Source organism: Acomys russatus, chromosome 26 (genome assembly GCF_903995435.1).
Source record: "Acomys russatus chromosome 26, mAcoRus1.1, whole genome shotgun sequence".
In the NCBI taxonomy this organism is placed as follows: domain Eukaryota; kingdom Metazoa; phylum Chordata; class Mammalia; order Rodentia; family Muridae; genus Acomys; species Acomys russatus.
Window position 1 is genome coordinate 2,869,566 of NC_067162.1, and position 24,925 is coordinate 2,894,490.

Consider the following 24,925-nt stretch of genomic DNA (forward strand, 5'->3'; position numbering starts at 1 on the left):
TCATCCTCCCTTACCTGATCCCTCCTGGTCCCATCCTCACCTGCCCCCAGTTCACCTGTGATTTCCATTCTATTTCTTTTTCCCAAGGTGTAATTTGTCACACCTTGAGCTGTTCTTATTACTTAGCCTCTCTAGGTCTGTGGAATGTAGTGCCATCCACTTTTAAGTAAGTCCATACCATGTTTGTCTTTCTGGGTCTGGGTTACCTCACCGAGGATGACTTTCTCTAGTTCCATTCACTTGCCTGCATGTTTCATGATGTCACCATTTGTAACAGCTGAGTAATATTCAATTGTATAACTGTACCACATTTTCTTTAATCCATTCTTTGGTTGAGGGACATCTAGGTTGTTTCCAGTTCCTGGCTACTATGAATAAAGCCACTATGATCATAGTTGAGCAAGTGTCCTTTTGATATGGTAGGACATCTTTTGGGTATATGCCCAGGAATAGTATAACTGGCCTTGAGGTAGATAGATTCCCCATTTTCTGAGAATCTGCCATATTGATTTCCAAAGTGGCTGTACAAGTTTGCACTGCCACCAGCAATGAAGGAGTGTTCCCCTTGCTCCACATCCTCACCAGCATGAGCTGTCACTTGTTTTATTGATCTTAGACATTCTGATAGGTGTAAAAGGGAATCTCAGAGTTGTTATGATTTGCATTTTTTTTAATGGCTAGGGATGTTGAACTCCTAACCACTGTGAAATCTGTCTAGCAGCCTAGATCATAATTTTTAAACATAAAGAAAAAAATCAAATAGTTACAAAAATTAAAGTATGATTTTGGCATTAGGTAACATCAAGGGATATTCACTGTTTTGTTATTTTTAGTGGATAAGACATGGATATTTTAATTATTATTTTACTGGTATGTAGTTTTGTGTGTGCTGCACAGACATCCTGATTCTGTGGATGTAGAGGAATGCTTGATGCCATCCTTTACGTTATTCCTTAAAGACAAAGCTCTTTGCTGAACTGGCCGCTCACACTTTCAGCTAAGCTAGCTCCTAGCATCCACCTGCCGCTCAGCTAAGCTAGCTCCTAGCATCCACCTGCCGCCATTACAAGACACAGGAGTTCCCAGCTTTTAGACAGGGCCCTGGGAATTTGAACTCAGGTTCTTAAGCTTCTCAGCAAGGGCTCTTACTTACTTAGTCAGCTTCAGAGCTCAACACACATATTTTAAGGCACATTACCACAAGCTGTCATGGTAATGAGAGGCTCAAGATCACTCATAAAGTACTTCAGAAAAAAAAAAAAGGCAGAATCGTGGTAGTAGCAAAATAGATATGAAGAATATATGGAATATAGAATGTAAGGCTTCTGTAGTTTGTTCCTGGAAGTTTATAATTCAACTTTCATTAAATGTGTGGACCTGTGAGTTCTCTGTACTTCCATTTCTCTTCTGTCTCTTATATCCACTGAGGTATGGAACATTTGGAGTTCCCAATTATTCAACCTGGAGGTGACATCACAGTGATGATTACAAATGAACAGAGTCACATTTCTCATCTTATTTTGTACAAGAGAGCTTTAACCAATCCATTCATGCAGGACCATGGAAGTCTTACTAATTTTTCTTTAAAAATGAAGAGAAGCCAGTACAGTGTGTTAGTAAGAGATGCTCACATTTGAGACCTGCGAGGTTACTCATTTTCCCAGGGAGGTGAGTTGGTCATAAGAGGAGAAGCAAGTGAGATGCAGGCAACATACTTCAGTCCTACTTTATTCATTCAGATGTATTGACTGAGCACTTAGTGTGTCCTAAGTGCTTAGGCATGGTCCTTATTGCTACTGTAATGTGACACCTAGTGTGATTGATCACTTTGAATTAGAGCTGTCCTGGAGAAGATGGAAAGGCCTGGATTTATTTAAAAGGTATTTTGAGGGTAAAATTAAAAGACAAGGATTTGACAGTGGTCAAATTTAACTTGGGTTTTTAGCTAGAAATATGGGATGAAATATCTATGGTGACAAAGACCAAATTTGTATGAAAAAAAGTTAGATAGATTTTGAATATGCTGGGCTTGACAGATTTATCAAGTCAATCCATTGGCTCTGAACCTTGGCAGGGAAGTCTTGGCTTCTTAGTTTTGATGACCTGGAGCTTTGCAGTTCGTATTAGTTTTTTTTTCTTTTCTGACTCATCCTGTCACAGTTTTTGTTCCTTGCTTCCTGTCATTCTGGTAGATGTGAGTGCCTCTTCCTTATGCTTGCCTGGCTTTCAGCTGTCTGTTTTCCCATGAGGCCCTTGAGGACAAGCATGCTAACTTACTCTAGTTAGTCAGACTCTGAAACTCGGTGGCCGTTTAATTGCAGATATATTTTGAAGGTTGGTTCGAGAATCAGATTAAGGCTATTTCACAACTAAGCCCAGAAATACAACTGGTGCCACAAATCCTCAGCTCTCCTTGTGCTCTTCCCAAACTTTGGTAGGAAGAGCAGCTGGAGCAGATCCAGCTTTTCCCTTATGGTGCCTTCATCTCACCCATTAAATAGAGGAGTTGAGCTCATAGCGGGTACTGGAAAACATAAGAATGTATAAGCAATTTGTCTAAGTGAGGTGATTAAATGAAGAGCTGTGGAAACACCATATACCTGCCAGACTCAAAGGAAGTCTTTAATGACTGGTCTCCACCCTAGTGAAAATGGAGGGTGTCTTGGAGAGAGAACACCTCCAGTCTTTCTTCTTGTGCTTTGAAGGTGAGGGACTGCGAGAGCTTAGGAAGTTAGCTTCTCTTTAGTAGTCTATCATTCTATCAAAAGGGTCAGCATTTCAAAGCATATTTAATGTTAATGATTATAATCATAAATCTAGAGAGAAGTCCTTCTTCCAAACTTAGCATTCAGTTTTGTAGCTGAATATTTGACATTTCCAAAATCTTTAAGGTAGATTTAGTAATCACACTTACATCAAATGTGGTTTGCTGAATATACAGAATATTATACATCTGATAATAGCATCACTCTGTGCTAATTAAAATTCCAGTGTCCCTGAATCTATCATTTCCTTTGAGAGACACTGAGGTATCCATTATTCACATATGACTTCAAACCTTCCTTAATTATCACTTGTTGGATTTTTTTTTTTTTTTTTTTTTTGGCTAAGATCAAGTACAGTAGTGAGCATTTGTTAATGACTAGGTGTGTTCTACAGTTTCTAGATTTATGAGCAAGTCAAAATGTATCGACTAAGCATTTTGTCCCAGTTCGTTATCATGACATCATTACTCATAGTGTCTTCATATAGGAAAGAGAGTCAGTGCTGATGAAACTAACCTTCTATTTACTGGGGTATAACCCAAGGGGTTCAAGAAAAACATGCTAAATATTTCTGTCAACCCTAGTGGAGGTGAGGAGTTCCATCTACTTTTAATGCTGTTAGGATATATGTCTGTGTTCCAGCGTATCGAAGCTTCAGTAAAAATTTCGCCTTTCCTTCTGCTCAAGGAAGTGATCAGTAATGTCAAAATAAGACTAAAAATAAAACCTAGGTTGTTGCCGTTTGTACATGACTGCTCTAAACTAGATGCACCAACCATTAGCAAAACCATTGAGTTTAAATCTGTGATTATCCTGATGCATTGAAGCCTGGGGGTGATTCTGCCTTTGGTATCACTGAAACTTAATGCGAACAACATCCCTGGAAACAATCACACAATAGGGCCTTTATTGTTGCTTCATTAGCACCCAGAGGCCGTTTTAGAAGAGATTATTCCCTTCTATTCAGCAGGAGGCATCTCTTTTCTTCTCCCTGACATTGTGTTTTCATCCGAGAAGATAACTATGAGCTATCAGATGCCAAATACAACATGAGCTTTTTATCTAAGTTCTGTAGGGGGAAAATGACCTGGAAAAGTACCCATTCTACAACTAGAAAGACTTTAGGGTGTAAATTAGAATTATAATATGCCCCAGTGTCACATTAAAATGGGGACCTGGTGCCAATTTCATTATAATTGGTTTACAGCATCTATGGAAACAACTCTTTCACTCACTAAATTACTATACATTCCTAAATTTTGGAAGAGAAATCTACACAGATGCAGAATCTAAATAGAACAAAGCCAAGTAAAGTGTTGGCAAGATTTCAAGAAACTAGGAGAGTGGCAGCAAATAGATTGTGTAATTCAGCCATTTCCCCAACTGCACCCAAAAAGGATTTTTATATGAATCCACTCATTCATTTTTTTTGAAAGATTTATTGAGAATCTACTACATGCCATTCTCTGTTCTAAAAACACGAGGAACATTGTGATCTAAATAGCCCCCAATCCTTTTCAGCTGTTAATTTATATTCTTATAAACACGCACACATTTATATATAATAAAAAGTAATATGTGTCTGGATCAAAATCCTATTGTGAGAGGGAAGGGGGCCAGAAGACAGATAGATGTCCTAAAGATGCACAGTGCTTCACTAAGATGGAATAGTATATTAGTCAGATTTCTGTTGCTATAACAAAGTACCTAAGAAGCGTACCTTTTAAAGAGTAAAGATTTGTTTTGGTTTACATTCTTAGAGTTTATGGGCCCAGGTCAAGCAGCTGAATGTTCTGGAACTTCAATAGTTTATGTAGTAAAAGAAAAGCTTCATTTGACCTAGAATCGGCAAAAGAATGCAATGTAGGTTCAACAGTCTCCTTCAAGTGCATAGTCCCCAAGACTAGGCTCATCTGAATGACCAACCTTCCTATAACCTCACTCTGGAAACTGAGCCTGTAAATATGGTTTTTGGTGTCACTTGTCCAATTCAGGGATACTGAATTCAGGAGGTGTCACTTGAGTGTTAAAGTGTGTAGTTCAATGGTAGAACACTTGCTTGGGAATGTACAAGGACCTGGGTTCAAGTCCTAGCACGGGAATTAGAAGAGAACTGGAGGAGGAAGAGTGGGAAGGAGAAGGAAGAAGGCAAGGGCGGGAGGGAGGGCTTAAGAGGAGGATGAAGGAGCAGTGGTGAGGGTTGAACAAACACTTGAAGGCTGATGAAGAAGGAGAAATTGTCAAAGCCTTTAGCAGAGCTTGTCTACAGTGTTTCAGGAGTAGCAGGATGGAAAAATAAATGAGGTGGTCCAGGGTTATTTATAAAGTTGAGAGGTATCTGTGTGTGTGTGTGTGTGTGTGTGTGTGTGTGTGTGTGTGTGTGTGTCTGTGGTGTAGGGTTTTTTTAAAAAACAATTTTAGTGTTTACAAGGAAAGAAATGGCAATCTTAGTGTAATGCTGATCCCAAGAGTGTCACCAGATGGGCTGTAGTCCCAGCACTTGGGAGGGAGCCCATGAGAGCTGGATTCTAGGCTACCCTGGGCTACATAATAAAACCCTGTGCAAAGAAAAAATTAATTAAAAGGAAAAAGAGGTATAATTTCACTGGTGTTGTATAAAAGATAAAGAGAAGGGAAGGAGGTGAAGAGTCAGGAGTTGTGGCAGTCAGCACTGTGGTGGCTGGCCTCTCTTGCCCATGGCCAGAGACTCAGCTCTTTGGGCAACTGAGGCCTGAGGGTGCTAGTGACCAGATGAGATAACACAGTGAGCACCATGCTCCTAAAATCAAACCAGCCAGGAATGAGGGACAGAAGCACCGATTATGAAAGCACTGTTTTCACAACCCAAGGAGGCCCAATAACGGCTTATAAGATAAGGCATAAACTTCACAGGGAAGTAATGACAAGTGTTCATACTTTGAATACATTTAGGAGATAGAGCTAGCAGGACGTGCAAATAGGTTGAATATAGTTGTGTGGCAGGAGCTGACGTCTAAGTTCTCAGTCTTAAATGTAACACGGTGAGTGTCACTGAGCTAAAAAAGAAAAGGAAATGTGAGTGCCGAGAGTTTTGGGAGAAATTCAGAGGACCAGTTTTAGAGTGTTAAGCTTAAGACGAGACTAGACATTGCAAGACACCTGGACACCAAGTCTGGACAATAATGAGGCTATTTCCATCAAGCTGAATGTTAAGTTCCATAATTGATAATACTCTTAATATTAAAAGAATAATTAGGAGCTCAGTGGACGAGGCAAGCCGACTGCAGAATGGACACCCATGTACATGAGATTATGGGTTAGGGGGTATACTTTGGCTTTCTCTCCCTCTCTTTCTTAGGTTGTAGGGTATCTTAGCTTCCTTCCTTCCTTCCTTTTTTGGCCTATTTGCTTGTTGCTTTTGTTAATGCTCACTTTTCTCCATCCCAAGACATATGACCATAGAGAGTAGTCATTTCTGGCAGAATGTAAAATGTCTCAAAATAAATAAATAAATAAATGTGTGCAGCTTTTAAACTTTACTGCCAACAGCTACTCCACCCTCTCCTCCCGAAAGAGAGTCTGCTGAGCTGGTTTATGTTGTGTGGTCTAATTGTTGGACTGCACAAGGATTTGCAGTTTGGTGTCACAGGATCCTTCATCCAGATGGTTAGAAGCAGAATCTTTGTTAACCTACATCTGTTTGTCTCACTTCACAAAGCTGCACAGCCTTGCAACTCCATCTGCGTAAGTAGACTGCATGTCTCAGAGCCACGCAACCCAGCTCCTGGTCTGCACGGGAGACTTTGCCTTCTTTGCGTTCATACAGTAATGCTAGACAAGCCTCCTACACACAGCAAAGAGAGATTTTGGTCCCTCGTTGCTTTGTTGGCCCTGGTTTCCCGGGTCTCTCTGAGCCCCTATCTGGAAGTATTCATCTACAGTCATTCTGTGGAGAGGCAGGAGAAGATGTGTATATTTCTAATTTTCATGGCCTAGCTGCCTCTAGTATGACGCTTCTAGGTGCAGAACTGATAAAGGGTGTCTAAAAACATAAAATCTCCTTGATGAACATGGCCCACGCCTGGTGTGGTCTCCGTTGTTGTAGTACACAGTAGATATTAAAGCCTCCTTTTCCACAAAAGGTTCCATCCAAATTAGGCACACACATTTGATATGCATTTAAAAACATACTAGATCAGGCTGTTCAATATGTAGCCAAAATTACCCCCAAACTCAACGTACTGTGGACAGGGCCTCCTTGAACTCCAGAACCCTCCTCCGTCACCTTTCTAGTGATGGGGATTACAAGTGTAAGCCATCCTGCCGGGATTCAATTTGTGATTTTTAAAGAGACCTGACCATATGAGGTCAGCAAACGAGCAGTGAAAACACACGGGTCCCTTCATCTCAGAATATGATTACAGGCCAGAGGGAAGAAGCCTTAAGGAGGGGAAGGGGCGGGGCTTGATATGGCTGGAAACCCCGTAACTATCATCCCAGATGAAATTGGAGAGGCAGGAATGAGCCAGGCTGGCCAGGTCTTTTCAGGACCTCCTTGACAACGTTTAGGTGACGTTTGACTATCATAACTGAGAGCCTTCTGTTTCCAGATGGAGATGTTACTCTGATATAAAGCTCTTAATGCATTTTTAGTTCTAGCATATGAATAAAATTTCATTTCTTTCTGAAGGTCAATGGATTTAATCTTATCACCTTGGCCAATGTGCCAAAATATATGTTAAAAGGAAATTTTACTAAGATTATTAAAGCAATGATTTGTTTTCACTGTAATGTAAAATTTAATGTATTCTGAGGAAAGAAGAGATTATAAAACATTATCATAAACTTTAATTAGACCCAGAAGCTTAATGTGACTGATTTATGTGTTTAAAAAGCAGAGACTGGAATAAACTAGTGTGAACGGTGGCATTTTTATATTAAAGTGCAGAGATTCCTTTTTTTATTTATTTTTTAAATCTTTCTGCTTTTCCTTTGTTGGAAGTAAATACAGTTTGGGATTCTAAATGAAGACCTTGGATAGGCATATGATTCAGAGCCTTTTAAAAAGCACAAATAGCTTTTGTTTGTTTCTGTACATATCAGACTATGTTATATAAAAGTAACTGGAGAGAACTCACAGAATATTTTTGGTTCCATTTTATTCAGAAAACACATTTTATATCTCCCTTGCTACATAAATATTAATCTGGCTTCATGTCTGAGTCAGAGTAATCCTAGGCACTGAAGGCCAGTGAGTGTCATTTGTGAAGAGCGTCAAGCGCTCTGGGCGGTGCTCATCATCTGTCACTGTGCATTGTCATCTCAGCTGGCCAGCCCTGGCTACGCTGCAGCAGGCTATTGTTTGTGGTGAAAGCCGATATTAGGAGGAGATGTGATAAGAATGCCTGAAAAGAAGATAATTGAATACTCTCTGGTTTTTGGCACTTGCATCTTGTATCTCTCTGTAGTTTATCACATTAGAGTCCTTTATTCAGCCTTTTTTATAAAATTCCATTATTTAAAAAATTGAGGGCAGAGCGATGGCATATAACGAGCTTAATATATTAATCCGATGCCCACTGATAACCTTTTATCCTTTACTACTCAACAAACCCCACTTTATTGAAAATATGGGGAAACATGTAGAAAATAGTGAAATATAAGTTATTATCACAGAATTCACTCCAAACACTTTCCAATTTCTATACCATTTTTTTTTCAGACAGGTGGGAACATTTTAAACTTATGCCAATATTGTAGGAGCTGGAGTGGGCAAGTCTGTATTAAATCCTGCTCGTTGTAATATGGTTTAGCTGGTTCCTCTTTATAAAGTGGTTATGATAGCTCCAACTAAGACAAATAGATGGAGAGATGCAGGATAATAATTGAGTCTTAGTTGTAGGACTGAGGATCTCATTCACGCTTTTATTACATGTAAAAACCACTGTAAACACAAATGCCCAACCTTTCCCATGCTGGCCATGTGAGGGAATACAGATTAACTTCCCTTTTTAAAAATCAAGTGACTGTTAATAACATCTCAATAATGTTATGGCATTAGACTGATTTTTTTTTTGACAAAATTCTCTGCTTTCAATTTGAATTTGATGAAACATGAACTTGGGAGAGGACTCTATAAGATAAAATATGTGGTAGAAAACCATAACCCATAACGGGAGTGCAGTAGTGGAAATATATTGAGATTTGTGAAAAGGTCTGGAAAGAAACTAAGGAACAAAAAGCACCTGATCTTCTTTCCATAGAGATACGTAAAATTAATATTTAAAGTTCTCTTAGCTTATGTTCTAATTTTACAAAACTCCCTCTAATCGCCATTCCCAAATATGTGCGTTGATAAAGACCTTCTCCTGGGTGAGCTTTCCGTGTCAGGCTCCCACCGTCTGCCGTGCTGGGGACTTGTGTAGAGCTTGTGATCTCGCTTCTTCCTCCTCTCCTTCTGCAGGGAAGAGAATGAAAGTAGAAGCATCAGATGTCTGTAGGCGCCCAGCTACGCAGTAGCACAAATACCAGCTGAAAGTATTTTTGGTCAGGTACAAAGAAACAAATGGCTGTTGGTTTCCCCAAATGTTGTTTAGCCTTCTGATATTCTTCCCCAACCCCTCATGGATAAATATGTACGGTGTTTACTTCAGTGTACAGCTGAGCACAAACTAAGCATGGTTCACGGGCACCGATACTTAGTCTTTGTAACTGAATGGATCTGCGACTACCTTAGTGACTACTTTTAGGGTAAATCTTGCTAAAAATAGATTATCTGAAAACAGACTGGTAAAAGAGAGAGGGGGAGGAGAGAGAGGAAACCCATTTTATTCCCTTGATATTGGCATCGCTACGTTCATGAAGACGGTGCCTGCCTTCATGATCTAACTGCCCCATGAAGGTTTGCCTCCCAATATCAGCACACATTTCCACATGAGTGACATTGAGAAACTCCAGAAAATGTAAATATACGAAGAAACAAACTAATAATCACATCTAATAGCATCACGATCTCTAAAAGCCATCATCCAGAAAGCAGAGACGCAGTTTATATAACAAACGCATTATCAGTCAATGTCTGGTAAGGATGTCGAGTACGTTAAAACGTTGAGGAGCTATCAGATACATAGGTCACTTGAAACTGTGTTGTCGGGCTGACTGAGCTGAGTTTTTTGGGTTCTAGGAATGACTCAGAGCAGTGAAGCCTAGCCTCATGAGTACCAAGACTCGGAGAAAGAGAGAGTGAGGTGGTCAAGGAGAAGATACTCCCTTCAGAGGCTCAGTCACCTAGCTCCTCTAGTTCAGACCCAGCATCTGTCTCCATCCCTCCCAATAATGCCACCAAACAATGGCTCCATCCAAGGATTTAATTTATTGATGAAGTCGGAGCTCTAGTACATAATTCCAAATCAATCATCTTTCAAAGAACTCGAGAAAACTATAATATAATTAATTTTGGAAAACCATGTGACAGTATGATTACAGATTGTTTTTACTAACATTGAGTTGTTAAAAAGAGAAGAAAAATTAAAGTTGGAAGTGACAAACCTAACAGAAAATACCTATTGTACTAGGAACCAACTTTCAATTCATATCTTTTTTTAAAAAAACTACTTAATATCTGGATGACCTCAATACATTACTAACCTCTCTGTTCTACAGGTTTTATAGTCTACTATAAGATTGCCTTATAAAATGTTTAGGATATTATATTACTGTATATAAACCTGCATGCCCAAAGGATTAGCAAACATTTCAGGAATTTGTTTTATTCTGAAATTCAGATCATTTTAAACTATTATGAAACTTACATGTAACAGGATATATGGGTCTGTAATCAACAGAACATCTAAGTCATAAAAGAACATACACACTCAATGAATAGAAAAATAAACATAACCAAACTTCTATATAATCGAGACATATTTATCTGAAAATGTAAATGAAATTTAATTTAGTAAGATGTTAAACCTGTTGCCTCTTCTTCCTATTTTGTGAATCAAGAGAAAAGCACTGTTTCTGAGAGAATGACAGTGAGTAGTACACAGTGAGTCTTAATAAAGAGTAGCTATTACTGTTAGGATGATAGCCATGGTCATTAGCCATCTTACCATATTCAAGCTTTGTGGAGGAAGGCAACTAACAAACAGTGGCAAACATGTTAGTCAGAAGTCCAGAGGAAATTTACCTCCATCTTCATTCTTTTGTAGCTACCTCAGATGACTAATTCTCAAAGAAAACTTAAAATTATTTTAAAAGCTATTTTAATTGAAAGGCAATGCAATATAGTATTCAATGATTAGACAGTTGAGTAGCAGTTAGTGTGTCTACATTGCACATATGGTGCATACCGCATGAATTTTCAGCTCACAATGGATCATGTATAAAATGACGGTTCCATAGAATGATAAAGGAGGTGAAAAATCCTGTAGTCTAATCACACCACAACACAAAACTCATATTTCTGGTGATACTAATGTAAAAAATTATTTGCATGCATATGAAAATATGTCACAATGAGACATACAGAAAATAATCCTTAATTACAGGTTTATGCCATTATGGAACTGTATTTTTATCATTTTACAGTGTATTTATACTTGTGAAATAATGTACTGTATCTGTATTCTCTGGTATATCAGCAATTGCCATATACACATATGTAAATGTATATGTGTATACTACAGAATCTCCTTATTGTATCAAGAGACCACAGTCAATGTTTGCTCTCTATCTAGGTTTGTGCAAGCTAATTCTGTTACGTTTCCACAGGGATCTAAATACCCATATATTTGACTATATCTACATTGCTAAGAACCACATAAATGTCTATATATTCAATCACTGTAACTGTAGATTGAAATCTGCTCCTTTTCTTCACTTTACCTACATAGAGATAGATAAACAAACATTACCAAAGTTTAAAACAATAAAAACATATTAGACGGAAAAAAATAAGTAACGCTCTATAATAGTTTGATTGGCATTTGTGGGTTCTGTCACCCAGTGGTCCTATTAGATCTGAGATTTCTCATCTCTATAATGAAGCTATCAAGCATGAATCATTGTAAAGTTGGGATTTTTTTTTAACTTCTAGAATTCAAGGATGTGGGAGTAAGCCTATATGCGCCTAAAAGTTAATAATGGAAGAAGGAAAATGTCTTTCCAGAAGCTGGTGTGGAAAGAGTGTCAGGAAGAGCGGGGTTTGGGTGTTCATGCATTCTCAATAGCATCAAATAATAGGAGAAGCGTGGACAATGGAGACATGTGTTGGCATTTGGAGGGGAAAGGTTCTTATCAGGTGGCATGTGTGGATGGCCTGGAGGAAAATGACAATCTTCACGGACTTCCCATTGTGAGGCACATTGTAAAGAGTAAGAAATAAATGGAGAATATTTTCAAATAGATCTTCAAATAAGTGGAAAAATATTGGGTATCAACATGATTATTTAAGATGAATTAAAAAATAACTTTTAGCACTTATGTGTATAAGTCCAAACTATTTTCATTAACTTAGAACTGAGTAAAAATTAATATTAATCATCATCATTAGCTTATACTATGCCAGAAGATACCACATGGATCCCTAAGTATATTTGGACTATATTGTGAGAGTTATGGTCATGAATATATTCTTATTTAACTTGATGAACTCAGGGTTGACATTTCTGTATTCTTGAGCAAAGAACACGTTTTTTCTTTTTCTTTTTTCTTTTCCTAATAAATGAATGGTATCCATAAAGATGAGCATATTAATTTTTAGTTTTAGTTTAGTTTTTAGTATCTTTGTTTCTGATGCTATATAAAATACTTTGACAAAAGACGTAAGGGATTAAGCTTTTTTTGCATAGCTCATAGTTCCAGGTTACAATCCATCATTGTACGGAGGTCATGGTGGCAGACACTGGAGACAATTGGCACACTGCATCCATAGAGTGAAAGGAATGAAAGCAGAGAGGAATGAATTTATGAATAAATGCCACTCAGTTTTCTTTAATTCAGTCTTTCATTCAATCCTGGGCTGGGCCATGAAATGGTGCAACCCACATCCAGGGTAAATCTTCCCCCTTCAATTAGGTAGCCCTCTTAAGAAGATCCTTAGGGGCATGCTCATAGACCAGGCTAGTCTAGACAAACCCTCCTGAGATGCTCTTCCCACGGGAATGTTATGGTGCTCAGGTCACAGTGTGCCCTTAATTTTGAAATAATAAGTTGCAGTTTTATTCAAAATGCCCTGCTCAAGACAAGATATGTCAGAAAAAGAAGCAAACATGTACGTACAGCACCAAAGTGTAATAAATCCACCAAGCTGAGAAAATTTAAATGAATACTATTTAAATAACTAAACAACTATTTTTGAACTCACATTGACGCATATAAATTCTTTTGTTTGAACAACGTCCAAGTCAGATAAATTTGGACCTCTAAGAATATTGGAGTGTTTCCACTGTAGAACTTATAATTAGGCGACACGTGTTTTGGCATTGTTTTTAACTGTTTGTTGGTTCAGATTAATTACAATACTTTTCTGAAGGCTTGAGAAATTCATCAGATTTATACAGGAGGCAGGAGGAAGTACATGGTATTGTAATATGTCCCTAAAGCCCAAGGACAGCCATTCTTAGATGCACGAGATACTAGCTGTCAGTATCAGATTCAGAACCGAGCTGAATTCCTGAACACAGTTCCAACTATCATGTTTTCAAGATGGAGATACTCACCAATAGATTGTTGCTATGATCTGTCCATTCATTTCTGTGCATCATGGAGACAGGGAAAAATGACCGACTGTTACTCTGAACATTAACCTTTATGATGTCAAAGCACAACCATTGAGAAGTAGGAAGGAACTTGGGAATGAAAAGCGCCTAAGCTCTGCTTCCGTCTCTGGGAAAGAACGCCTGTTAAGTTACGCACGTATTCTCCTGTGCGGCCATACTCACTCAGAGTCAACCTTGGTCTTCTTTATTGGTCTTGGTTTTCATATCCCCTGCCCAACACATGAGAATGTCATAGGTAGAGTTACTGTTATTGTTAGTTACTTTCTCGGGCATGGGACAAGTGTCAAGACTGCAGAACATGTTCGTGTCAGGAACTGGCTCTGCATTGGCTTGCATGTGTCAAGGGAATCATATGTGGGAGTAATTTACAAGTGTTAGTGTAGTGTTTAACCAATGAATATACTTCCCAAGGTTTCTATCAGTGATGATCTAGTTTTAAAGAGATTGTGTAGCATTCTACCACAAGGGTTTACTTGGAAGCATTCACTGATTAACTTCAAAGTCTGGAAGAAAGAAATTTGAGATACCTTGCCAGAATGAATCTCATATTCAATATTCCTATAAGAAGGAAGGATGTGACAGTGACAACAGGGAGACTGTGCTAGAAGCTTGCTCATCCATAGATATACACAATAGATAAACCTAACTAACTTATCTAAAAGAAATTAATAAAATGGAAGCCTTCACTCCTTAGATTTAAGTTGACTAATTGGAGTAGATTATTATATATTTCATTTGGTTGTATGTAAGACTCAATCTTAGTGGGTTTCTTATCTAGAGAGAAGGAACATCAGGTGACTTACCTGATCTCAGAGAAACAATGTTTACACTGACTCTGAAGTCCTCAATTTTTGCCTTGTATTTCCTTCACATCCTCATCAAGCTTCAGAAGGAGAGATATGGTGGGAAATCATTTGAAATTGGGAACTTAGAAGAAACTTAGAGGTGTATCATCACCTCTCTTGTCCTTGTTCAGAGCTTCCACACTCAGCCATGGCAGAGAGCAAGAGCCAGTTAATGGAAATGGTGGGCCTCTTGGATAAAGCTGCCCAAGAGTTCTCAGAGAAGAGTTTTCTTCTAATTTGGCCTGAAGGAGCCAAAGAAAACTTTAACAACATGGAATTGGTTGGATATTCTTTGCCTTAATAGTAAAAAAACAAAACAAAACAAAAACCACTGAATGGAGATAAGTTACGATCTAGAAACAGGTTGCTATTAAAGGATATACTAAGGCCATGCCATTCTGTTATAGGAATTTCAGCATACCATATTTCTGTCACATAGTTTATTATGTAAACACATTTAATGAACACATATGGTATTATAAATTACTATGGAAAGCAACTGATAAAATTCAACTGGTTTAAATAAAAAGATAAAAAGTAATAATTGTGACCTTCATTCTGTAGAGCTATATATTTACCACAGGAGCAGGAGAGATAATCAGAAGAAAGAATAAATGAGAAGATATGACAGGCTTTATAAAATTTTCCATTGAAACATAACATGATTCATTAAGTTTGAGTTTGAAGGAAGATTTCAGTTTTAAAGGCAGAAGTTTAACGCAAAGGATGAGGTATAACAGACAATAGATGCATATTCCATTCACTAGGTCAGAGACATAGAGAAATCATTCACAAAATAAAAATGTAGTGACTGTCATATTCATGCTGAGGAGTTCACAACCTCTAGCAGTGGAGGAAACAGTGAGATCAAGAGTTTCCAGGGCAGCCAACTTAAAATAAGGGGAAAGGAAAACTAAAGCTGCTATTGTCAGGATATGAGTGAAGTTCTGTCCCCATGCTGGCACGACTCTATAGATCTCATATAGCTGTAGAAAGCCAGCTGGCAAAAAAAATGTTTAAAGTTAAATATGTATACATATTTTTTGACTCTTAACTTAATCTTGCAACTCCCTAACATAAAAAGTAAGCAGGATCACTTTAGCATTATTTCTTGCTAGAACACCTGGGGTGGAAGGTAAATATTAATATATAGGAAGGATATATACTCTATTCATATTATAGAATCTTTATATGCAACAAAGCAATATGTCACTTCTTTTACTTCTAATTTATATTAAAAAATAGATTAGCACTTTTCTTTTAAAGATAGTCAGTTCAGTTTTTTTTTTAATGCAAGAGGCTTATTGAGGTAAGAGGACAACAAAGCACTTTCTTGGAGTAGGCATATGAGAGAGATAAAGAGAGATAGAGACAGAGAGACAGGCAGAGACAAGGAGAGAGAAAGACAAAATAAACAAGGCAGATAATATGATACATATGAGAAAGATAGAGACAGACAGACAGATAGAAAGGCAGGGAGTCAGAACAAACAAGAAAAAGAGCAATAGTTCATTCATGAAAATTTAAAATTGTAAGAAGACAGAAAGCAACCCCACATTCATGTGTAGTCCTACCTTCCAAGCTAACTCCCATTAGTATTCTAGTTTACAGAATTGAGCTGGGGTCGTTTCAAAGGAAGGAGGGATGAACACAGGCTTTCACTCTATCCCAGAACGTGTTGTGTACTCTAGTTCAGCCCCAAGTTCACGATGATCATTCTGCCTCAGCCTCCCAGGGCTTCGATTCCAGTTCTGAACCACCTTACCCAGTCTGGTTCAGACATTTAAAACATGGGCATAAAAAAGCAAACACTGTCTTATAACAATGAACATATAACATTTTATAAATTGTTTTTAATGTCAATTGTAAAGGTATCTCCATAAGAATATGGCTACCTAAAAAAGACATGAACAGCAACATGAATAGACATGCTAACACGAAAGGGAAAAATTTCACAGGGCATCACTGAAGACAAAGAACTACAGGCAACTAATTCCTGAGAGAGAGCAAATAAGTCAAGAGTGAGCCCCATACTAGGTTATTCAGTGTTTAAGTGGTCAGCTCTAAAGTCATGTATTTACAAGTACCATTAACCAGACTTAGTGAGTTCTTTTCACATGTTTATGCATGCATACGCAGCAATAATAATGATAAAAAGAGGTCTTGGATTTGAGAAGGAATGAGGGAGCAGGTGGGAGAGGTTGGAAAAGAAAGAGAAGCATTGTCACATGACTGACCATTCACGTCGCCGTAAGACACTGGTCCAGGAGATTAGTGGAGTGGATGATGGAGTGAATTAGCGACTACTCGAAGACATAATCCAAACTCCACAAAAGGCAGAGAATGTGATGCAGTGTAGCTGGCTAGTGATGTGGTTTCTATGACTGACTGGAGGTCTCTGAAATCCACACGTGGATGAAGGCTTGCCCACAGCCCAGTGAAGTCACAGATGTGGGTCTGTGCTTCCTGTGACGATAACTCACACTGCAGTAAAGAGGAGAGATGACTCAGGTCAGCACGTACCACAGTACCTGGTGCAGAATAAGCATTTTACATGGCAGTAATTATTCTCATTGTCATCTGTACACGTATTCAAATTCTATTTTGTGATAGACAAAATATACAAGTGTTTCAAGTATTTAAGATCTTACAGATTTTCTTTCTAGCGTTGCATTGTTAAAGCACTTAAACGTACACGAAAATGGAATGACTTTGTAGGGAATACGTTGTTTCATGATCTATGTATCAAGTCATGCTTTTAAATGCATCTTTGGGTATCTGTTGGATTGCGTTGGTTTACTTCTTTTGATATTACATATTTTCTCAGAAAGTGTATTTTCCATGCTGTTATAGAAGACAGTGAACTATGTGAGATTGGAAAAAATAGACGCTGGGATTAAGTAACCTACTTAATGTTTTGGAAACTGCCATCAGCATGACTTATGGGTGATGGCATTAACTTGGGTTACTCGGCCAATGAAGCATTTATGAGGTCTCATTCCTCTAAAGATTGGCTTACTTTTCTTGCAATTCATATTTGAAATCACAATGAAGGCCCTGCAAGATGGCTCAGCAGCTAAAGATGCTTGTTGTCAATGCTCACACCCCGAGTTCAGTTCTTGGGACCCACATGGTAGACTGAGAGAACTGATTTCTGCAAGTTTTTCTCTGATCTTCACATGTGTGCCACATCAAACATATATCATAACAAATAAATATCATATTAAAAATAAATAAATTACAAAACTCACTCCATCCCACATTTGAGGAAGAGATCCGTAGAGTAGTGCAATTTTCCTCCCAGAGATGGACTATATTACAAATAATTAAGAAATGTTGTGCAATGGTTCCTGGTTTATTTACTCAAACATTTATTTATATCAGTACACTTTCATTTCATTTACTTACTTTTTTTTTTTTTTTTTTTTTTTTAAAGCTCGGCTCCTGTATCACCTTGACATGTTTTATTTCTGGAATTTGAGCACTTCCTTACTTTCTGGCACCACACCTTTCTGCAGGCCTGGTCTGGCATTAGCCAATCCTAGCTTTGGAATGGGCCATTTCTCCAAGGATCACTAGCCATTTCATTGTAAATGATATTTAGAAGCTAAGATCTGAAGCCTGGATATGCTGATTGTAAAAACAAAAATCAGTTACTAAATTCTTACTCTCCTTTTTATCTTCTCTCTCCTCTCTTTATCTTCCTCTCTCTAATTGTAGCTGTAATATTTATTCAGTATAATTTTACCTTTCTTTCCCATATACCATCAAATGTTTTCTGCAGGGTTTTCTCCTCATACTTTCTATTGAGTTGATTTCACACCTGATGTCATTTTCACATCTAACCATGAGGAAGTCTTTGATGTACAGCACGTTTTCTTGTTGGTAAATGGTCTTCCCTCCGCAGTTTGTGCTTGTGTGCTTACACTGTTCCTGTTACCCATGCCTGATTCTGCCCTCTCTGCTGACAGTCCTCCATAAGCTGCCTGCCCCCTCATTTTCTCTCAGCTACTGAAAGTAGTTGGCTTCTGTCCCTTCTCGTGCTACCCTGCTCTGTTCTGTAGTCCGTGTTACCTGGACACTGAGGCCATTCAGTGACCCATCATCACAGCCTCTGCCAAAGTCCCTGCAGTTGAGTGCTTTCATCTCGGTTTTCAAGTATTTCTAGCTTGAGTCGATTCTGGAAGGCTTGCCCTGTCAGAATGCCCGGGCTTCCTCCCGAGACTTCCCAGCCACATTAGATGTCCTCTTATCATGTGGTGATCCGTTTGTTCTGTTATACTGCAGAAGCCTGGCTGGATCCTGCCCTCACACCTGACTTTCCTAAGAAGTCTGCAACCAAACTTCTCTATTCATAGATCGTCCTAATAATATGCATCACTGGAGTTCCACTTTTTCTTTCCCCAGGGCTAGGAACAAGAGGCCAGGGAGCTTGGCTCAACAGTGTTTCTCCTTTGTTCTTCAGTGTTCGCTCTCCAATTCTTGTTTCCTTTAAGTTGGACAGAATTCTCATGTCATCACACGATCTTCCTTACCATATGGCCTCATGTGCTAAGTTCTCCAGACTCTCACGTCTTAGATCCCCAAATGCCACTCATTCTGAATGAAGCTGTACCCTTCCAAGTGAAAAGATTACTTTTATGAGTTTTTCCCCTTTGTGTCTTAAACTTTCCTTCATGAAACACATGCCTTCGTTCTTGGATTTTTCTGCTTGAAGGAAGTGAATATAAGGATGTCACAGAATTACTCACCTCATTTCAACAATGAATTAAGGTTTATTAAGTAGCTATATGGTTTTTAGTTTTACAAATCCAAAACCTCAGGATTAAAATACAGATTAGCTGCTTCTGATAGGTCTTTTTTTAAATTGCTAAACATGAGAAATGAGGCGATTTCTATTTAGTCATCCTTAGGAAGTCACTGTTATTCCCTACGTAGCAAAACCAGGAACCGGAGGCAATGAGAAGTAGGAGGCAAACTGTTAATATTTCACAACAATACACAACCCCATGTGCACACATGTCTGCAAGTGAAAATATACAGAAGCATGTATATGGTCTATTGGAAGCAATCCCAGTAACCTCAGTAATTCTTGTGTATTCTTTCAGATATCTCATTTCACACATGCTCATGAATGCATCACTCAGCAGAAGCATAGAACTCCACGATCTCTGTCCTCACCCACCCTGTCTCCTTTATGTCAGGCTGAAGCTTAGAGGGCCTGGTGAAGGAAGGATGTTTTTGCTGCCTCTGTTGCCACTTAGACCTGCCAAGGTCATGCTCTGGTGACTCCCATGGACTAATCCAGTGAAGGAAGAAGGTCTTCTCCTGTTCTTACAGCTCTGTTGCTCCCATCCAGATCACTGATGTGCTTGTGTTCTATGCCATCGTACAGGAGAATGGTCTTCCACCATTTCCTATTGAAGCCATGGATCTCCCTACGCGTGGGATAGGAAGAAGATAAGTAAAGGCATAGAGAACCAATCCAAAACACAGAGAAAGCATATAGAGCCTTAACTACCATGTTCTGTCTTGTGGAACTAGAGCTAGACTTCTTGGATCTGTATTCTCTTATTGAGTGTATTTTTCCACCCAAAAAGATTCCCTGGAGTTTTGCAGTTATAACCCTTTGTGATCTGCTCCACTACTGCTTGGATCACCCCTTTTGTGAAACCCTATGACACATTCAACTAAGTTAAAGTCTGGACATTTGATAATTCTTTTAATCTAACATAATTGTTTAAACACTTCTTCATCTCCTAGAATTTGATTTTGTTATTTATTGCCTCTGATCATCTAATGGGGAAGACCACAATGCTACATTAGAAACTACTTTCATTTTGTTTAGCTAAATCATGTGAAAACATGATTTTAGCTTTTTACTTTCTGTTTGTTCTAGGAAACACAACAGGGTCTACAATGACCCCAGAAAATTTGAACCATGAACTTTGAAAACTCAGACCCAATAGATAGCCCATGACCTATATATGTGTTGTAGAATACAAACTCTGTTTTTTCTTCTTTTCAAGTCACTTGATAAAGATTTACAAAGTAATAAAATCAAGTTGTCAATGCTGTGGAATAATATGTATCCTCAGACAGGTCGAAGAAGAAGAAGAAGAAGAAGAAGAAGAAGAAGAAGAAGAAGAAGAAGAAGAAGAAGAAGAAGAAGGCACAGTAGTTTTTAGTTATACAGAAAAATGTAACATCACATTTCTTAAAATACAGCTTAAAATAATCTACACTGCAGCCAGTCGTGGTGGGACATACCTTTAATACCTTCACTCCAGGATGTTCCTCTCTTGAGAATTCTGTTTAACTATGTACATCCTTTTTAATTCGGTTATTTGGTTTATTGGTGTTTAACTTCTAGAATTCTCTATATGGATTGAATATTAGCCCTCTGTCAGCTGTAGGGTTGCTGAAGATCTTTCCCAGTCTGAAGGCTGTCATTTGTTCTAAGGACCATGTCCTTTGCCTTATAGAAGCTTTTCAATTTCATGAAGCCTTATTTATTAATTGTTGATTTTAGATCCTGTGGTATTGATTCAGAAAGTTGTCTCCTATGCCAATGAGTTCAAGGGTCTTCCCTACTTTTTCTTCTAACAGATTTAGTGTATCTGGTTTTATGTTGAGGTCTTTAACCCACTTGGACTTTAGTTTTGTGCATAGTGATAAATATGGATCTACTTATGTGAATGCCTTTTAAAAAACTGATGCTGTACTGTAGATACTTCCAGGTAACTCTCTTTGTTCTTCATAAATCTGGTGATGCATCTGGGATCTATGAATTCTGCTTCAATAATATAGTTCAGTGAGCTTGGTTGAAATTGCTTTCTTCATTTCTTCTTAGAGCCAAACAGATTTTGAATTTTAGGTATTTGATGGTCATACAAGTGACATGGACTAGGACATAGAGCCAGGGCTTGGCTCTGGAGGAAGGGCCTTCCTGCTCAGAGACTATGAAACTGGAATATGTCCCTCCTGACATCTGACTGAAGTTTTCTTTTTCTTTCTCATTTCCCTCAGCCTCCCTCTTCCAACTCCACCCTCCCTGCATTCTCATCCCTTCTTTTTTTTTTCCAGATGAAATGATCTTCTGAGATGCCCCCTTTGGGGTGGTCTCACAGGTGGAGACCAGTGCCCAGACTCCTGTCCATTTCTCTCTCACATACTGTAATTCACATTCTCAGGGTTTACCAGAAAGCCCTGAGCCAAAAAACTGCCCTTCTCCTCAGGCACTCACTAATGCTACTGATTTCACTTTGGTTTTGGCTGCATTGTTTTCCCTATCTGCCAGCTTAGCAACAAAGTTAAAATGCCTTTAATATTCTATTCACAATTTGACTATTTTTAATCAAAAAGATTATTTTGTGAATCTCTTCTGCCAAACGACATGAATGAATGTCAAGAATATTTACTTTGAAAGACAGAAACTATGTCATGTGTATTTATATTTGTATCTTTGTTACAAGGAAGTGCTGCTTTGTTTAATTTAAATATTAATGAATAGCCTACTAATCAATTATCAATGAAATTCTTTTTAAAAGCCTATATTATAATATCACAGTATAGACAATAATGTGTAAACTGTATTTTGAATACTTGCTAAGTGTGAATCATATCTTCTTTTTAATCACTGGACTCCGTACACATTGTTTGACTTTTAGAAATATCAAGTGAAAAGTACAACGTCCCAAATTCAAATGATGAGATGCATGTTTTACATTGCATATTGTTAAAAAGTTTATAATAGAAAACGTCTTATATTAAGATCACATCTAAAATACATACCTTCTCAGGTAAATTTATTAGGTCAAGACCCTAACAGATGTAGTCATTTTCTTATGACCACAGTGGGAGCGAACACTAAGCCTTATTGTTTTATAAACTTTTTTAATGTGGTCTAGTTTGCTTATTTTTAGAATAAGTTTATTATCATGTTTAAGGTATACAACATATCGTTATAGGACATATGTAGATTTTAAAATGGTTACTGTGGAAGAGTAAATTAATATGCTCATCATCTCATAGACTGACCCATTTTTCACTTACGTTTTGTTTTTAACAAAAGCAGCTAAAATCTACTCATTTGGCAGGAATCCCAAATGCGGTGCAATTTTATTAATTACTGCTCTCACACTGTGTGTGATCTCCCCACGCTTCCTCATCGTTCATTTCTGCTGTTTGTAACTAGTTAGCTAATACCCTCCTATTTCTCATGCTCACCTCCCTGTGTCCAGAATTACTTTGTCTTTATATTTGAACTTAAAAAAAGAATTCTACATATAAGTGAGATTATTTCATGTAGTATAATCTCCTCCAGCTTCTGACTTATTTCCTATAGCATGATGTGACAAAGATCAGGGTCTCCTTGTAAGAGATTTAGCATCTCTTTGTGCAGACTGCCGTCCTCTGCTGCTTGGACACCTGTGTGCATGTCCTCCCATTATGAGTAGTGCTATAGTGAACACGAAGCTGCAGGTATCCTTATAACAATGTGGTAAACTCCACTCGCTGGTTATGTGCACAGAAGAAGGATTGCTGCATTTTATGGTAGTTTTGTGTTTTGTATCTTTAAGAGCCACTGTTTTGTTTTGCACAGTGGGCAAGATTCCCCCTTATCCACCCTTTCACAAACATTTATCTCTTTTAATCTTTTTGGTAATAACAGCTGTTTCAATATGGAGGAGCCATGATGCTGTAGCTTTGCTTCTCATCTCTGATGATCACTGACAGGGACCATCCTCCCACCCACCTGCAGTCCACTTGTCTATTTTTGGGGGGGGGGATTGACACCTGTTCAGATCTTTTGCTGTCACTGGTTAATTTAGTTTTGCTTGTATAAGGCATGGCCTTTGGTTAATGTCAGTGCAGTTCCACATGTAAACAGCAACTGTATGTCAAGTTGTTCATAGACTGTATGCAACATGGAATGTCCTCAAAACTAATAGGTTTCTGGCAATTGTTTGTGTTTTTGTTTAACAATAGCTATATTACATGGATAACAAGGTTGCATAAGCCTACCTGTGAACTGGTGTTATGTATAATGGTGGCTTTGGTAACTATATGACTCATGTCTTTCAGAATGACCTTACAGATAAGCAAGGACCAAATACTGACACTCTATACCATAGTGATTTACACTAAGTATCTGAATTCACATATATAACCAATTTTAGTACCTTTGTTCTTCTCACTGAGCAACTATTATATCTAATTTATTTTAAATTTTATGTGTATCAATGAAATCTAGTTCCTGACATCATTTCTCTCTACTCTTTTAAAACAGATTTATTTTTTTATTTATGTTTATGTGTGTATAGGTGAGTATATGCCACATGTTTGTGAGCTCCTAGAAAGGTCAGAGGAAGGAAGTAGTTTCCTGGGAGCTGGAGTTACCACCCATTTTGAGTCATGTGACTTGGGTTCTGAGAAATGAACTTAGGTCCTCTGGAAGAACAGCAGTGCTCTTAACCATTGACTTATCTCTCCAGCACTTTCTATCAATGAATTGGTCCAACAGTGACTTTGGAAAGTCAGTTGGCAGCATATAAAAGGTGATACCATAGAAATGAGGGAAATGTGCCCAACTCAACTTTTTGGCACATTGTAGCACAACCAAAATTAATTTCCTTTAATGTATTTGGATTTTAAAAATCATAATGTATTTCCACTGTACTAATTGATTGGGCATTTATTAATGTAATCATATATTTTGTATTTCAGTGAGTGGACATCCACTACTCAAGAGAGCTAACATCCGGACTGTTGGCAAGTTGGTGGCCAGATCCATAAGAGAAAGGAAAATAAGACAATCTTATAAATCATGACAACTGGAATGAAGTTTTCAATGCAGTACTTCTTTAAAGAGTTGAACTTATCTCCTCATAAATGCATATTAGTAATGACCACAGAATGACTTGCTATCAACAAGATAAGAGACAAACATCTTTGCATATGCAAAGAGTGATTTTGAGAAATTAGCTATCAAGTTCATCATATGTACCTACGTTTGGATGAGCACTCTTTATCTTCTTTATTAAACATCTACTGATGGTGATGAAGTGAAGCCATTCAGTGTCACTTACGCTTTCATTGGGCTGAAATCTGATTTGTTCCACTGCCAATAGATGTTAAAACGTTAGAATTCTTCCTTTCAAAATTCCAGGTTCTGGTATTTAAAATTTTTATTCTTTAAAAATTCTATCAGTGTGATATTTTGCTGAAATGAAACATTTCGATAGTTTCTTTGTTTTTAAGAATGTATCTCATCACTTAAGTTTTTTGAATTGTTTCTGAAAATATGTTAAATCATGTACCACATTTCTGGGCTCTGTATTATTTCTCTGCAATCATTGCTCATCCGAAAGGGAAGAGCTGGCATTCAGGATGCTGTGTATATGATCTTACTTGCCCTTTGTGCTGCAGGGATTTGAAGTGCAGTGGCTACACCATCAGATCCCTAAGAATCTGAATTTAGTTTTAGCCATATTCTATGATTCATGTTCAACGTACTGAATGAGAGTAAGAAGCAACATGGGCACAGCCCTGG

At 38.0% G+C, this 24,925-nt stretch overlaps 1 protein-coding gene across 1 annotated transcript in view; it reads left to right on the forward strand.

The window, feature by feature from the left end:
* The window catches only part of Iqcm (IQ motif containing M), a 433,038-nt gene extending 408,323 nt beyond the window's left edge, over window positions 1–24,715 (forward strand). The window contains exon 13 of the mRNA XM_051168995.1: window positions 24,100–24,715. Coding sequence (XP_051024952.1) covers window positions 24,100–24,203 — 104 coding nt within the window. The 3' untranslated portion in view covers window positions 24,204–24,715. The remainder of the gene's footprint in view (window positions 1–24,099) is intronic.
* Window positions 24,716–24,925: the final 210 nt, after the last annotated feature.